Source organism: Diprion similis, chromosome 6, assembly GCF_021155765.1.
Source record: "Diprion similis isolate iyDipSimi1 chromosome 6, iyDipSimi1.1, whole genome shotgun sequence".
Classification (NCBI taxonomy): domain Eukaryota; kingdom Metazoa; phylum Arthropoda; class Insecta; order Hymenoptera; family Diprionidae; genus Diprion; species Diprion similis.
The window spans coordinates 19,784,971-19,801,921 of record NC_060110.1 but is presented as its reverse complement, the minus strand read 5'-3'; the positions used below and the strand labels follow the sequence as shown (position 1 = coordinate 19,801,921).

The window sequence follows — 16,951 nt, the reverse complement described above, 5'->3', positions numbered from 1 at the left end:
CGTAACGTAAAATGTAAACTTGAATATTTCTACCGCTGCCTCCGACAGCTCAAATACACCATACATTAATAATATGCAAACAAGTGAATGCAGTTATGTACAGCGAGGGAAATATTTGACGTTTTATAATTGGATTTTACCTCGTATAACAATTTCGTGGGGGAGAAAGAGAGGGAGAAGAAAAAAACAGAAAATAGAGAAAATTACCCGGCTCTTACTTGCAGCTTCATCAAAACACCCTATTCAGTCCAATTTAAAAAAATACCGTCCCAGCATCTAAATGAAGTCACTCTGCATCTGTCTTGCGCAGATCTTTTTATTAGAAAATACGAATTTGAAAACTTCGCTGCTTCGCTCGATTGATATTTGAGTACTTGCAAAAGCTCTACGAGAAAAGATTTTCCATTCAAGATGTCAATTGTCAACTTTATATAGGTATACCGGTATACATATTTTCTTGTTCTTTGATTATGACAGATGAATTAAACAATTACGTTCTGAGGAGAACTCCCTCACTCGGATCGAAACGTCAACATGTATCGTTATCACTGACCTTCATATCCAACATTCACTCGTTCATCAAAAGATTCTTCATTGTCGATTCTTGCTCTTGATCCGTGGATGGATCCTGACGAGGGGAAGACGATGTGAAAGCGTATAGATGAAGTATAAAAACGATATTTTAGACAAAAATAAATGAAGCTTTATTCTTTATATATCATTATAGCAGGCGTACAGTTTAGTGTACATTTATTAGTACAACGATCATTGATACTTATAGATAAATAATTATTGGGAGAAATAGGGAGTAAATGAGGTGAGGGGATATAGTACATAGTTAGGGATTTGTATTTGCATTTGTATTCAATGATTACTGGTCACGCCAACAGAGCGGCCAGTTTATGTAGATTGGTCAATGTCGTTGCGTCGCCTGGCTGCAGCCTTAGTGCCTCTCCGTAGGCCGCGGCAGCCTGCTTGTATTTCCCGTTGAGATGCAAGATCGCCCCGAGATTAGTGTGGCTCCTTGCTTCCTGGGGACGCAGGATCGCCGCGTGTCTGTACCAAGTCTCAGCCTCCGCACGACGGTCCGATTGACGCAGCGCCGAGGCCGCAGCCACCGCAAGCTCGTAATCCTTCGTCGAAAGCTCCGCCGCGTTCACATGCTGTTCGGCTGCCTCTGCCAGGCGGCCTTGGGAAGTTAGAAACACTCCTGAAACAAAGACATGGGATTTTAAGTTTCCGCTTTCGAGATATTGGGGGTAGATCGGTGACACCGAGCGCGGTCAGGGTTTTTGGGGCCATCCTGAAACACCTTAGCAACGAAATCGGAAGCCTGACTGAGATTTTGAAAATCATGACTAGATTAACGTGTTTGTGAATTGATTAGTGATCAAACATTATAACTTCAGGATGCAAGAATATTTGTTGTATGATTTTTGCTGTGAAGCTTTGTGTTTTGTCGGTAATACGAGTTCCTAGTTCGGTCTAGCTAAATGACATCCAAATGGGGTTCAAACGTTTGCGGGAATTGGTCAAAATAAGATTGAAGAAAGGTTTTTAGAGCCAGGACCAGGAATGACCATTTCCATCTTCCTTCTCCAAGATCCTTGTCTTATAGAAAAGTCACACTAACCATAAACCCATCCGAAAACATCCCCTTTTACAAAGGCTGCTACAGTTCGTATACCTATACGCTTTCCAACAAATGGAAGAGAAGGAATCGCGTGATTCACGGTGTCGTAGTATTGACTGAGTTGAAAGACGGACATGTTTTGACAGGAACGTATGGCTCAAGCTTAGAGAAAGATTCTGGGTGATAGAGATGCAGGATTTAGTCAGGTGAAGCATGCACTTCTTTAGAGGTGCCTTCAGATTGTTTCCTGAGTCCATGTTGGATAGTCTCGTTACCCATATATCTGGATTGTCACGTTACGAATGAGGGTGATTTGCGTTCAAATTCACTCGCAGTTATCTTTTCATGGGTCATGAGTCTCAATGGAGTGAAATAGGGAGAGTCCATCTGAAATTTTAATGATCATTTCGTTCTCTTCAATGAGATATTCATACGCTTCTCAGGGTTCAGGCAAAATGTTTGTGCAATTCTGCACAAATAATTTCTCACTTACGTTTTTTATATATGACAGAAAGAAACATTTTCACGAAATTTTCAAATTAAAGAGTTTCGGCAGATGAATCCTGAAACGCGGAAGCATTTTGAAGGAATTTGTAACCATAAGCCTACGGTACTATAAACATCTATCTCGGTATTCGTGCAAGTTGTTACACCCACAGCGGGAAACAAAGCTGCCAGAGAATCAACTTCGTGTACGTATCTCCGTGTTGCAGGTATTTCGTGAAACATTTCTGCTATGTAAAATTGGAATTCGTACAGTTGAAACATTCGCTACCAACGTCATGGCTATCTCAGGAATCTCTCGTGGGATAGTTACACACTTACACGTCGTTGGAGAAGACCTGCGCCGAACAGCAGGGTGACTACGACGTTGATGAGCTTACCCAGTTGGAAAATTCCGGCATGGAAACGAAGTGCCAGAAACTGTCTAGACGATAAAACAGAAGAATTTCCTCTGGCATTCCAATTCCCCTGTGTCTTTTTATTTTTTCCTTTCGCCTCTTTATTTTTTTTTTTAATTTTTATTTTGGAATCTCCGATGACGTTCGCCAGATAAATGAAATCTGTTCGTGATACCGCACTTCATTAGATGACAAGCTTGTCGTATCGTTTACATCCACGCTCTTTGCCCTTGCAATCGGAAGGGTGTGCTGTTCGGGGCGTTTCACGGTGCACCCTCCGTTCTAACGTTGTGTAAAAGCGTTCCACAATGTGAGACCCTTCCTATACATATGTAAGTATACAATATACATGGACTGAATAAAAAGTCCAGCAGCTACCGTGTGACGCGTTGAAATTTTTCAGCAAATATTTCTCCACGTTCCTTAGATAGAGAGATCCAAGGCTGGTTTACCGCATGTATAAAGGTAGGTGAGTGCCTTATGTACATATATTTATATGAGATGTATACGATATATGTATATTGTATATATGTATACGTAGTTGCACCTGTAACGTGGCGGTGTGAATTCCAGCAGATTTCATTGCAAAATATGGAAAGACGCGGGACTGTAGGTATTTACATTGGAAATGACATTCCTCGCGGTTAGAGAATAATATCACCGGATTTACTGTAGTCGTAACTGCGGCGTGAGATGAGATGTATACCGTCGTTGCCGTATTCGCGAATTTTAGAGAACATGGAAATTGTCTCATTGATTTTATATAATACACTTGGAGGAGGGTGAAATTTTGTAGAGAAAATAAAGAGGGAATCCGATAAAGGAGGCAGGTGTATTCTATTGGAAGGGTCTTTCGACCCTCGGCTCAAGATTGAATCATAAATCACATAAACGTAATATTTTCCAAATCTGATGTTCGCTCTCACAATGGCCCGTTTCACCCGTTATTCTTTCCCGCGTATTCACAGGTAATAATCTTTCGAATAATAAAGAAATCGAATAGGAGTACAAAAATAAGGTCGAGCCAGTTATCACGCTGGATTTAACCTCGGTTCTCCAAAATCAGGGGGCTGAAGTCTCTCAGACTCAACCACTCGTCGAGTCACCCTACTTTTCTCGGAACTCTCAAGCACTCAACGGAGGGAAGTTTCAAATTAATACCTTTCAGATTTATTTATCGCAATTTTCTCCCTTTTTTTTCTCCTCTCTATCGATCATTTGATCCACCTGAGTCTGATGAAGCTTTTTTTTCTCAGTGCATAAGCTACATGCTTTAAAGAATATTGGAGCTAGTTCACTTCTATGAAAATGAATTTTTCGAAACATATTCCGATTGCAAAGAGATTCATAGAATTAGAATAATGATCAATTATTTTGTGTGTCAATATTTGCGATCCCGTTTTTTCATTCGATATAATATACGCTAGCGAATTTCTCGTTTAAAAAATCACTTTACAATCCTCTGGCAACATTTCTAAGTAATCCAGATTCTCCGTTGAATTATTCTGAAACGAAGTGATCAAATCAATTCTTGGCGTGAGAAAGAACACGATATACAATAACTTGCTGTCCGATATAAGTTTTTTCATGTTTAAAATTCCTGAGGCATCAGAAGGGCCGGTTCGAAGCGAACAAAATGCAGACTCTTCTCGTGGTCTAGTGTGTTGCCATAAGACCCATAGAGCTTCGGGGCTCGCGGACGTGAATAAACAAGAAGATGGGTGACAACCTCAGCAGTAGTCGGGTAGCGAAAACTCGGTCGGAATGCCTAGAGCCACACCACACACCCGGGTACACGGTAGGAATTTCAATTTCGGTCAATATTTTTGTGTTCTTCTGTGCTTCTTGGTAAACCAGATCAACCCGTAGTCTTCCTGTTCCTTGGAGCTGTGCAGCGGGTATCTCTCGTCATTTCGTGGCCAAGAATAAAAGGGATGGAGACCCGACCTTAAACCGTAATAAAAAATTTAGGAACGTCCCTCGCATTCCCTTCCAACCCCTAAACTTCCCCAGGTTTCGCCTAACTTATTTACCAGTTCTCATCTGGGACGAGAGTGACCTCTCCCCCGTCATATCTCAGGGGATGCGGGTGTTATATAGATATACGTATACCTACACACACGAACTAACGGACAGCAACAGCAGTAGCAGGTGATTCCTTCAGAGTTATATTCTTATGACTATAAATCCATGAAACTGAGGGCGAAGGGTAGGCATAACATTTCCAGTGCACGAAGTTAGGTCGATAATATAAAATCGTGATCCGTGTAGCGATTTTGCACTCGCGGTCACCCTGTACTTATTTTGCTTGAGAATGTTTTTGCAGAAGCGATGAACAACTCCTAGTAAAGCTGAGTCCCCGAAACTTTCGATCCGAAAGTGAAAGATTTCTTAACGCGGATTTAGGCTTTTGATAACGGTTTGCATTACACGGTGAAATGCAACCTTTCCTAGTTAGTTCAATTTTCGTTTTTCATAAGATGCACTTCAAGCAAACGGCTCTCTGTGTTTACAATCGTGAGATTCCATTAACGAATATCAAATCGCTGAGGGTGAAATGCGTAATCATTTTTCAGGTGTTAAAGCATCGATTAGTCGAGTCGTTGACTTCACTATGAGTTGCTATATCTTTCAATTCAATCAGTGTACGACCCGGATGCTTAATATTATACGAGAAACGCATTTAGAAAGAGAATAATAAAAATTGAGCCTGAATCGAGGAATTGTAATATTTTATTCATGCGGTTATAATTGCAGCCGCAGTTGTATAATGTTTTCGGAAAATATGTAATAGAAATTCTTGCAGTATATTGAACGGCCTAGAAATCAATGCAATGCTGACGTGAATGACCGCTGTTTCTTTCCTGAGCATGAGAATCATACGAGAACTTAATTGATTAGATAAACCTGCTGGCGTGTATCAATGTGATGTCACTGACACCACGTCGCTTATATCTGCGAGTCCAACTAGTACAATCACTGCCTCTGGCGCATTCCACCATTAAAACTCAAAACCTGTTTAAATGTATATGCAATATTCATTTTATAATTGAAGAATTTTTGTGCAGAAGAAATTCCTGTTGGGACATGAATGAAATACTTTTTATTATTCACCTGTCACTGATAAAAATTACGAGATTGATTGATTGAAGAATTAATGAAGAATTAAAACTGATCTAATCAATGCCATAAGATCAAGTCATCAACCATCGAAAAAACGTTGAGCATAAAACTGTGTCCAGAGGTTCTAAATTCCTGACACTCGAACACTTTCTAGCCCTCGCTGGATATTCGCTCAAGATTCAATCAAGATCGGTGAACCGACAACTTTTTTCATCGATTTTTTCCACAAGCTTGAAAAAAAGCGAGATATGATTACACATACTTTTCACGACTTCACTCTGGACGCTATTGACTTTCTATGTGACGTCGACACGCGGATTTAGAGTAAAGTTCCCAAGCTCCGGGGCAATGTAATACGCTGTCAGGGTGTTTACGAGGCGTGGGACTTCCCCGGAGCACCGGGGTGCTCTTCGTCGGCGTCGGAGGTGATTTTCGATGGACCGCATCTCGCCGTTGGATCCGCTATTCGGTTCTTGGCTGCCGCAGCATCCGTGTCCCGGCAACTTTCAACAACACGGTCAAATATTGAGCGTGGGGACACGAGCGTGAGAAACTTAGCCAATTTAATACGTGGAGGCAGGTTATATCGATGTACCTATCTCGTTGAAATTCTACTCTCGCCCTTGCCAAACCACCGCGGCAGCTTCCTGGTGGAAAAGCTCGTCTTCGCTTCCTAGTATCAGGAAACCCCGGAACGTCTAGATGCGCTACTTAATGTTTACGACTTAATTGCGGACGCCGGTGAGTCATGCGCATGATTGAGTGATCCATGCGCGTGTCTGGAAAACTGGAAGCCACATTGTCACATCTCGCTCTTGATCCATTTGGGAATAAAGGAAGAGAGAAGACCAAATACAGGATAATGTTCAGCCAGATAAGAAAACTCTGCCTTTATGGGAATGTCCAGAGAAAAACCCTGCATCAGTGTCTTTTTTGTTGCGAACAAGATTTGAGAGTCACTCGGATGAATAATCAATCAAACCTCACGTTTCATGTTACACAAATGATCAAACTAGTTGGCATCACCAGAACTCACCAAATGTTACAGTGTATCAATCGGACAGAATGAATTCATAAATCTTTCGAGTACGTAGAGATTTAGAATCAACGATAAATTATGATTTACGTTTTCAATAATTGTATTATTATTTAGTTACACATTTTACAAATTCACGAGTTACGTTGACTACGAATGGAATATGATCGAAGATAACTTAAAATTATTGAGTAACGCTAGTATAACCGTTCGTCAGTGTTTTTCCCTTGTTGTTGATATTTGGAATAGAATTTTAAAGCATGTAGAATTTGAGGGTGTCAGTTACTTCGTGTATTTTTTACTCGAGTTAATAACCACTCCCAACCCTTGACATTTTGATAATTGATTGCTGGACGAACTTGAAAACATTTGTTTCAGCACCGTGGTGAGGTTGTAGAAATGAAAAAATACTTTTGGTATCGTGACGTTAACGACGACAACTTGAAAAATTACGGGAGGTCATTACAACTAATCGATTTCTTCCAAAGTTGAAGAAATTTTGCATGTAACTGCTAACCGTTAGTCAAAGGCGTCCTGTACGATTGTGCTAGAGTTGACGAACTGGAGGATTGCTCGGTACTTCGATTGATACATTATCTCCGCTAAATCCGATAGAACGTCGCCGAAATATTTGACACCTGGTAACGTCTTTTGCAGAAAGACGTGAGAAGTTTTATTTACATAAGGCTTGACCTGAAGCGGAAAAGATTATTCTACGTCACTGACCGGCTCTCAGCGTATCTATACAGTTAGAAATGCAATGGACACTCTACTCTGGTTTTGTGTAAGCAGATCCATTGTTGTGAAAAGAGTAAGTGAGCGTAACGATGATAATAATGGTAATGATGATGATGATGATGATTATTATGATGCTAACGAAACACGCAATTGTACTCACCGTAGTGATGGTGCACACTGGAGTCTTGAGGAGCCAGTCGTTGTGCTCTAAGAAACCATCTTTCAGCTTCCAAGACGCGACTAGACTGCAACAAGAAAATAAAAGAAATCCTTGAATCGTTGTCGTTGTGGTACAGTTGACTTGACCGCATCCGTTTACCGATGTACCGATTTCGAATCCTGAGTATGAGGATGTGCAAGATCGAAAAGATCGGGTCTATCGATCGAGGACTTTAGATACGGACTAAATAACGGAGGGCGGGAGCAATCGAGGGAAACAAAGAAAGGAAGGAAGGAGGATCGAAGGAATGGGTGGGGAATTGGGGTTCGATTATTTTCACTTGCACCTCCGACTATCTCGAGCAATACCTAAATCCCGCAGAGCGTATCTTTCGCTCGGTCGCGGTCCAAGTTATGTCGGTTAACAAACTAACGGCCCTTGTCGCCGTCTGGTTCGTGCTCCATTGGCGCACGGTCTGCCTTCTAGGTTTCCGTAGAACCAAGGAAAATCGACAAAATCAACAGCACCGACTATCGACAGAGTTCAACTAACTTATGCAACGAACGGCGTTCAACACGCTCTGTTCGGTTCCGGTTCCGAAGAGTCGCTACGTGGTTGAAACGCGTTGAAAACCGTTCTAAGGCACAGAGATTCGTGACGCCATGAGCCTGAAACCAATTTCGCGAGATGTGTACGGAATAAAAAATGACTCACATTGCGAGCTAGAAGTTTCCCGTAAGTGATATGAGCGGGCACGTGGTCCGGCTGGCTGGCCAAACTGGCCTGGAACCATCTCTCAGCTTCGGCATACTGCTGCAGCCTGGACAGCGTCTCTCCTAGCAGGTTGTAAACACTCTGCAAGCAGAAAACAAAGACTTTTCACCCTCGTGTATATCGGAATATATAGAACCGAGATTATTTCAGAACACAAGAGACACCGGAATTCGTTCTCACTTCCGCCCAGACTTGTATCTCGCCGATTGTCCAAGATTGGACCGTGTGATATGCAGTCTGCGCAATTCTTTCGAGCAGTTTCAGCAAGATTGCAAGATCCGAGTTTTTGACCAGCTGTGACATTCGCAGTAAGAATTTTGCAGAAACTTGAAACACCCAATTTTCTCAGAACGATTCTTTACCCGAAAAAACTGTGCTGTGCTTTAACCAGAGAAAAACGATGCAAATTCAAAGATTTCACGTGTCCACATGGACAAGCCATCGCGTACGTGTAACATGCATAAGGATAATATTTATCCAAAGCGATTGAGACGTAGAGAGATCAAAGCCTCGATTTCGCCGTCTTTGCTCTCGGTACGCCCGTAGATAAACGGTATTGGAGACCGACGGTGGTGGTTGCTGACGATACTTAAATATGCACAGTCACGTGCACGCCGTAGTTTCGAGCCAACATATTCAGAGTCGTTTGCGAGTCGTTTGAATATTTGTAGACAGGTTGAGGCAGTCTAATGAAACGTGAATAAAGAAAGAAGACGAAGATGCACCGTCTGGTGCAGCATATGTGGTGCATCGAACGAAAACAGGCGAAGCAACAGTCTCGTTGCCTGCACAGCTCAGCGGATTTCCATCGTGTATTCCAAAAGGGTGGTTACATCCATGAGTATGAGTTGCCGCGCACGTGCGCGAGGTTTCCAGTGTGGGGGTCAGGATAGGTTGAGGAGGATTCCTAGCCGAGGACAAAGGATAAAGGACGAAACCCTCTGGCATACCAATAAGACGCACATGCATACGCGATGCGAAACTGCTGCACACGGACCACCAAAGAGCGGACAAAGCAAAGACCGAGAGAATCTAAATTGCACCACTCTTAGCCCCATACCTTATACACACGGGACGCGACGGGTGTGCGAAGGCTTTTTGCATGCAAATTTGACAAGCTGGTATCAAAACCCACAGACGCGGACTCCTTTGTAAGTTCCGTTTCGGGTTACCTCGTAAGCTTCGCCCCAAATTTGCCTCGCAGTGCAATATTCGAGGCAAAATCTTTCTAAGTGCCTGTTATTTGAGTAGCCACTCGTTAAGTGTCCGACACCTCGCTTTTGTCTCCAGCTCCTCTTACTTCGTAAGCGATGCAGATAGCAGTTTCTGGGAATTTCATCTGGTGTTAGAGCAGTAAGCTTGGAGTTGCAGAGAGTTTCCATACTGCAAATGTGTTGATATGTAGGTTCCCCTGTAATGAATTCCCGGAAATTCTCAGTAATATCAAAACTTTTCTCGATCCGTGGAAAGTTTTCAACGCCACGATATTAAGGCAATCGGTACAACGTAATTCGGAACAGATGTCAGCGGTCCAACCAAACGACTCGACTCGAAGCCTGGACGGAACAAAATTAGGGAAACTACTAGGCGCGACAAGAAGTAGTTCCCCGCCTATACCTGAGGGACATACGCAACGGCAGAGGGATGGACATGTGAGTCCCGAGGGATTCGGACGACTCTGCATACGGCTTAAGCTCTCGACCGGTCAGCAAATACCACTGACCACAATGCGACACACCGCACGGCTGGGAAATCCTTTTGGAAAAAGGTAATTGGGTTGCGCGAAGCCCAAAAGATACTCCCGGTTTAGCCCGGAATTTCTCGCTTCGAGGATTAGGTTAGGAAGTTTTCTGATTTCGCAGACCGGCTGCTGCTAATGGCTAGTGAAAACTCACACAGGCAGCCGGCGTACGCATCGTGCGTGGCTTTAACACCGAGGCTGTGGGACGACGCGATGGGGAGAACAACCACGTGACTAGCAGCTAGGCGCATCCCTCTGGAGTTCGGATGAAACTTTTATGATTTTGTTTCAAGTACGAGAATGGGAGATGTGCCGGGAGAGAAAACCTGCTCTTATAATCTCCGTTGGATCTCTGCAGCTTCGAACGTTCGGGTGTTGGCTGAAAAGATAATTTGTAAGGTGAAGGGTAACATCATCTGTAGATCTCTGACCTCCCACTCGATCTTATTGTGTGGAAAAACTAATTGTTGATGTGTTGAGTTTGCGATTTTTCGCAGCCAAAAATCGCGACTGAGAATGACTTTGGCATAAAATTTCTTGCCCTGAACTCTAGTTTCCCATCGTCATCATTTCATGCTTCAAGTTCTGAGCTCAGTAGGTCCTTGAATTCACTTTTCGCGAGTTAATTTCATCGTAGAATAATTACACCTGTCGCTACTTTCCTCTGTTCATAAACCGGCGTCATAAACGAGAGATTAGCGAAACACTGTAGAGAATTTCTTGATCACCACGATGTTTGCTGCTGGGTTAGCGAGATAAACTTTGTTAATCCTGCTTGCCACCCCCGTACGTTGCTAAGCAAAGGTAAGCTTGAAGTAAGTTTGGGAAAGCTTTTTTTCTGCGATAATTCGCATACTTGGCAAGTCACCTACAACCTTCAGTACCTAATCTTGAAACTTCAAACTTATCATCATCGGTATCTTGGCAAACTATATTTTTACAAACGAATGCTCAACAGGAATTCGTTTTTTCGAATCAAGCATCTTTCGTTACCTCATGGAACTATATCATAGAGGATGTTGCAGTAATGCGGTGAAAAGCTTGATGCCATTGTGTCCAGAAATGTGTCCTCCATGTCGTGAGTATATGCCGTGCAAAGTACGTAGCGAGTCGAGTCTAGCATCCTCAAAAAGTAGCCCAAGTGAATAATGGCCGAGTGAACAATGCGAGCTGTGAGGACGCAGACTGGTTGATACGAAGCTCTAAAAAGAAGACGTAACAAGCAAAGAACGTGTATTAATCCCTTGCATGGTCCAGCGGGGCGTTCACTTTTCACTTTTTTCCTCAAGTTACTTTAATACGTCCATCTATATTTCTTCTCTCCTCATTTTCTTCCGCACCTCTTCAACTCCCGCCCCGTTCCGTGGATACTACAGATTGAACGCGAGACGTCTTGAAATATGAGACGGCATTAGAGATTGCTTGTTCCCCGGGATTCCATCTTCCTACTCAGCCGTTGTTCAGCAGATATACAAGAAGAAGAGAAAATTTCAAATCGTGTTCAATTTTAGCAGCGCTTTTTAGCCAGACCTTAGCGCTGGCTCTTGGCTGTTCAACTTTGTTTGAGCTTCGGTGTTAATTTCACGGAAAAGTGCGCCGCCCCGCAGGTGCAAGAAGAACGAAAGTTGGCCGTAGAGCACAGAGGAAAGCGGTAAGATGAGGATCTTGAATGGAGCCGCAGGAACCTTTCCACCGGTTTAAATCAAGTCCAACGACGCCCGGGCTGAAAACACGTCTGCGTTAATCAAATTATTCTCACCGATTAGTTCTTGCGCACTCTCGCCGCAGCTGAGCTCCGGTTCCCCAGTTGAATTGCACGGTTCCCGGTTTCCCGGTTTCCCGGGGTTCCTTCTTCCGGCTCTCCCGCCAACACTGGGCCGCTCTAATTGCTTCCGACTTAATTGTTTTTGTTGAACGTGTGGGTCGACTGCCTTCCACCCTTTCGACCACCCTCTTCTCGTACGCTTCTTCTTTCATCGCCGGCTCGAGTCCCTGAAAGCTACGTGGCCTCCCAGTGTTCCCCGATCCTGAGGACTGCTTACGCAAACCGGGAGGAGCATCCCAATCATAACAGCAGGCTAATGAGGTCGGGCTTTGTTTTCGGATATGTTAACGGACGCGTGTATACCACTTTAGATATATCGTATGCCGCTCCTCATCGTGGCATTTCGTTTAAAAACTCCTCTCATTGTTCACTTTTGATGTGGGTCTTCCATTTCTCGTTAATTTACCCGCTTGTCGTACGCGAAATTCTCGTTGGTATTACAGATACTGTGTACTGTTCTCTGAGGCACTTGAATTCCGTTTTCAATTTCAGAGGGTAATTTCGGAAACTCACGTCTCGAGTCAAACTCAAACCATTAGCCGAAACTTGACGGAGTCCTGATTACACGAATGATGAGTTGTTCTTATTTCATATTTTCACTAAATAATATTATACTCAATTTAATATTATTCTGTTATAATCGTAGAAATAAAATTTTACTACATATATTATTTCGCACTTTCTAAAAATTTCTTTTCAAACATTACGACCACTAAATCAAATCATTAATAATATAACAAGTTGTTAGAGTTAGTTGTAGCTAGATAATTATACGCCGTTTTCTGATGAAACCCGTTTTGCCTTGCTTTTGCCTGCCGGCGAGGGAGACTCGAGCAATTCCATTTCTTTAAACTTCTCCAAGGCATTTCTCTTTCCCCGGTTTCGTTTCACTCGGTGTTCTTCCATCGCAGAGGCAGGTCTTTTTGCGAGTGCGGCAATAAAAGTAGTCGTGGCAGCAGCGTAGCTGGTAGGTTATACAGCAGGGTGTATATGCACCTACTTGCTGCAGAAGGTGGAATAATACTTGGCGAAGTTTTGCCTCTCGCGGACAATCGCGTCATGTAGCTATATTTCTAATCCGGCAAAGTTTTCGAAACGTCGAAAAGTCGGTCCATATGTGACCGCGAGGAAAGACGTCGCCGGGTAATATCCGCACGGTCAGGAACAATGATTTTCTCGTCCCATCCTTATCGCTCCTCCGGTTTTCCTTATCTCGCCTCGACTCGGACCCTCTCTTTTAACTCGGAAGATTTTTCCCACCCCGCAAAGAATCTATGGCCGTGTAAAAGACGAGCTCAGAAACGGTGGCGACGGCCTGGCTATCGCGATGAAAGAGCGGAACTCGGTGAAACCACGGCGAAACTGGCGAAACTTCGCTCTAATCTTTGCCGCAATGTTTTATTCCTGGTCTTCCTGTATGGGTTGGTCACTTGGGGAACCGCTTTGCGAGAGATCGGAGTCGATTAAAATCCCATTTGCTGTTTGTACTACGAGAACGCTGAGTGGGCAGGAATTTGGGAAGTTTTCTGCTAAATATCGGCAAAAACATGCGGAGGAGAATGGAAGAATCACATGCCGGCGTGTCCGCGATGAGAGGAAGAATAATTGACCAATTATCAAACTCCTGGAGCGAGGTTCGATCTGTTTTTATTTTATAGATCTCGCGGCGCGGGCGGCAGCTCGTAAAAGCCTGCACGGAAGCTGCTTGCTCGTTGTGAAAATGGAAATTGATGGTGTTATTTAAATTAATTAGCATCAGAAATCTCCTCGTTTAATTTAATGAACGATTCAGGATTAAACTCGTTTAGAAATATCTTCCTCGCCCTTAAATTGGCCGGTATATTATATCTTATAAACGTATTATGCTGCCTTTTTTGCTGCCTCCGTGGATTCGATCAATATCTCAGAATTCATGCGACGCACGGAACTCAAAATATGAACCGTTATTGTAATAATCAAACTTCAGAAAAAATCTTTATCCTTTTATTTTGCATCACAGCTGCCGTAATCTTTGCGCGATTAAATTAACCGGATCTGAAACGAAGAATATTCCAGCATATAATTATCGCGCAATTGAGCATGAGTGGCAAGAAATTACGATAAAGTGTATCTGATGCATTTCGTATTGAAATTATTCATCGTTATATAATAATTAAATTCGTAATTCATACGAATATTTTGAATAATAGGTGTAAACGATATTTAATCTGGTGCATTAATTTCGTTCAAATGCTGAATATATCCGTAGTTTAAAATCGGGGGTTGGAACGGTATAATATTACACAAAATAGTTAATGTATTCAAAGCTACATCGATTGCTGAGCGTATCGTGTAATTGTAACGAATTTCCCACGTCATTTATCCCTATAATTTGCAAGGTAGGTCCAATTAGCGATTTCAATGGGCTTGGAAATGGATAAAAACGAAAGTGGAGTTGAAAAAAAAATTACCGCATTAATCATCGTCACCCGACAGCGGTTAATATTTCTCTACATTGCCTCGTGTAATCATATTACACCTACAGGTATACCCAATTATAGTTCATGGAAAGTTGTAACCTATGTAATATTAACTAGTGTGTTGATGTGGAAGGTGAAACCAGTGAGTTGCAGCTGCACAAATTACTACATGCAACAGGCTAGCCCATTTAAACCTAATACATAATCATATTAAACGACAAGGAAGGTTTTCGAAATAACTGCGTCTCGAGTTTATATATATTCTACGTATTATAAAAATAACAAAAATAAAAATTCATTTAAAATTCGTTTGAGAAATTGCATTCGGTATTTGACGGTTGGGGACGTGATCTAAAGTTTAATTATACTTCGAATATTTCTGGCTTATTTATCCCAGACTGAAATTCAAAATGATGAAACTAAATTTCGCGGATCAACATGGCCTTTCGGAATAAGTAGAATAGTTCAATTTCCGTACTAAATATCAGACTTTGAAAAATCAAAGCTGATTTTGAATTACAAAGTAAAACTATTCAACGAGAAAATGAACCGAAATTGGTCAATATTTCAGTGCAGAACAAATTTTTTTTTACGAATTGTATATTTATATTCTACAACTATACTATGTATATGACTACTTTTTACTTCTTATTTTACTATTAAATTCAATTTCAGGCAATCAATTAGAGTTTCCCGATTCAACTAGAAATAATTCGGACTGACTAAGCCATAAAATATTCAAATAGGACATATTCCTTACTTCGCAAAATGCGTTGTAGCAATATGTCGCAGGATTGCGTCTCAGAAACAGCGCCGTACAAATGCATAGATTGGTATTCTGCGGTTGATATCGTCCATTAACGTCAAACTTTTATTGCGCGTTCGTTCTTGCCAACTCCTCCTCTTCCCATCACCGTAAGCTTCAAGGTATAACCCTGCTGAAGTTTTCCCCAGGATAAGACAGCCCCCACATCCGAGAAATTGTTTCTTGTAATCGTCAGATGGCAGTTAAAAAAAGCCACGCTCGCAGAATCCTAATTCCACGGTCTCTTCTTTCTGTATATCTTTTTCCTTATCCACCTCTTACTTTCCTCCGTTTTTTCTTTTTTCTTTTTCTTTTTTTTTTTCCTTTGGCAATTTTCTGAATTGCCCGAAGAACCGGCGAACGTGGCAGCGATCTAATGATCGTAGCTTGCCGGCTTTCGCGCACAGACAACTCGAAAAAGAGCCTCTTTTCAATATTTTCTTTGTGATGCTGCTCGTCTGCACCCTCACGCAAATAAAATTTCTCGTTCTTTTTTAGCTTCCGATAAAAACGATGCAGAATCAAGCCTACCTGCAATGCTGACACAGCACATGTTTCGTCACGCTTGCTGTACCGTTTTCACTTGCTGAAACTGAGATGAATTTGAAAAATTCTCGATTCGTTTATTTTTTCTTCTATCAGGTTGGTGGGATAATATATTATCTTCGAGCTTGTTGCATATTGACTTTAACCTGTTTCGTTGATCCCTACACATATGCTTAACGGAAGAATGTTTACTATTCCGTTTGTTCTTTGTTACATCGCTATTATTTTCGGCAACACGCCGTGAAATAGGTATTTAGAAACGCAGCGAAACGGTTGTTACTACACTTTAACGACCCAGCATTCGTGTCGAGCGGTGGATTATACCGGTGAAGGTCTATTCAAATGTAAAATCCAGACAGAGAATATAGAGCACGTTCTAACCTACCCTACAAGCAATTACATATTTAATGCAATGTTTCGAATAACATTCGGAGACTGATTACATTTAATAATGCTATTTCTTAGCAGCGTCTTACTCAGTTTCATCAACCACAGAAAATTTCTATACAATTTTACTCCACAATTTGAGACTAATTAAGAATGATTTTCCGATTCCAGGAAACGTTTCTAATGAAATTTTGCAAGAAAAGTTTGTAGAAATTATTATCTCTCGATCCTTCATCGTGATATTTTCTTCAGACTATACTCAGGTATGAAAATAATAATCTTCATATTTCGTAGAGATCCGTACATAATCAGAGACTGCGGCTATAATACCGCCTTCAGAATTGGATTCAGAGCTCGAGAACTTGTTTAATCAATCGCCATTGTACACGGAATAAACTACACCCGATATTTCTGTCTGTATTCCATGATAACTCGATTTACAATCACGTCCGTGGAAAAATTCAGTCTGTTATTTTATTTTTGTATGATTTCTTTTTATCGTTCGCTCGTTTTATACTTAGAAAAATATTTAAACATCGCAAAATCCCCCGTCGAGTAAAAGAGTAATTATAAAACATTCGAATTAGCACCGCACGGAAAAGTATTTCAATTTCCAATAATAATTTGGTGAAAACCTCCACGTTTTTTATTGCGGGTCAGGAGCTCGCTGCTCCGAGTATTCCAAGCCATTAAACCCGGGCCACAACGGAGATGGAACGATTCCCGGGGTCCTGCATTTCAGCGTTTCAACAAAACCCGTAGGAAAAACGCCACGTGTCTTAAATGCCTTGTCGCGACAGTTCTTCGGGCTGTCTCAGCCTT

The 16,951-nt window shown here is 42.0% G+C and overlaps 1 protein-coding gene across 2 annotated transcripts in view; it reads right to left on the bottom strand.

Moving 5' to 3' along the window:
- Positions 1-680: 680 nt before the first annotated feature.
- Positions 681-16,951, bottom strand: part of LOC124407019 (protein O-mannosyl-transferase TMTC2) — a 166,033-nt gene continuing 149,762 nt past the window's right edge. For both annotated transcript variants that reach the window (XM_046882795.1, XM_046882796.1), the window contains 3 exons: positions 8,307-8,447; positions 7,593-7,677; positions 681-1,210 (listed from right to left, as the gene is read on the bottom strand). In XM_046882795.1, coding sequence (XP_046738751.1) covers positions 879-1,210; positions 7,593-7,677; positions 8,307-8,447 — 558 coding nt within the window. In that variant the 3' untranslated portion in view covers positions 681-878. The remainder of the gene's footprint in view (positions 1,211-7,592; positions 7,678-8,306; positions 8,448-16,951) is intronic.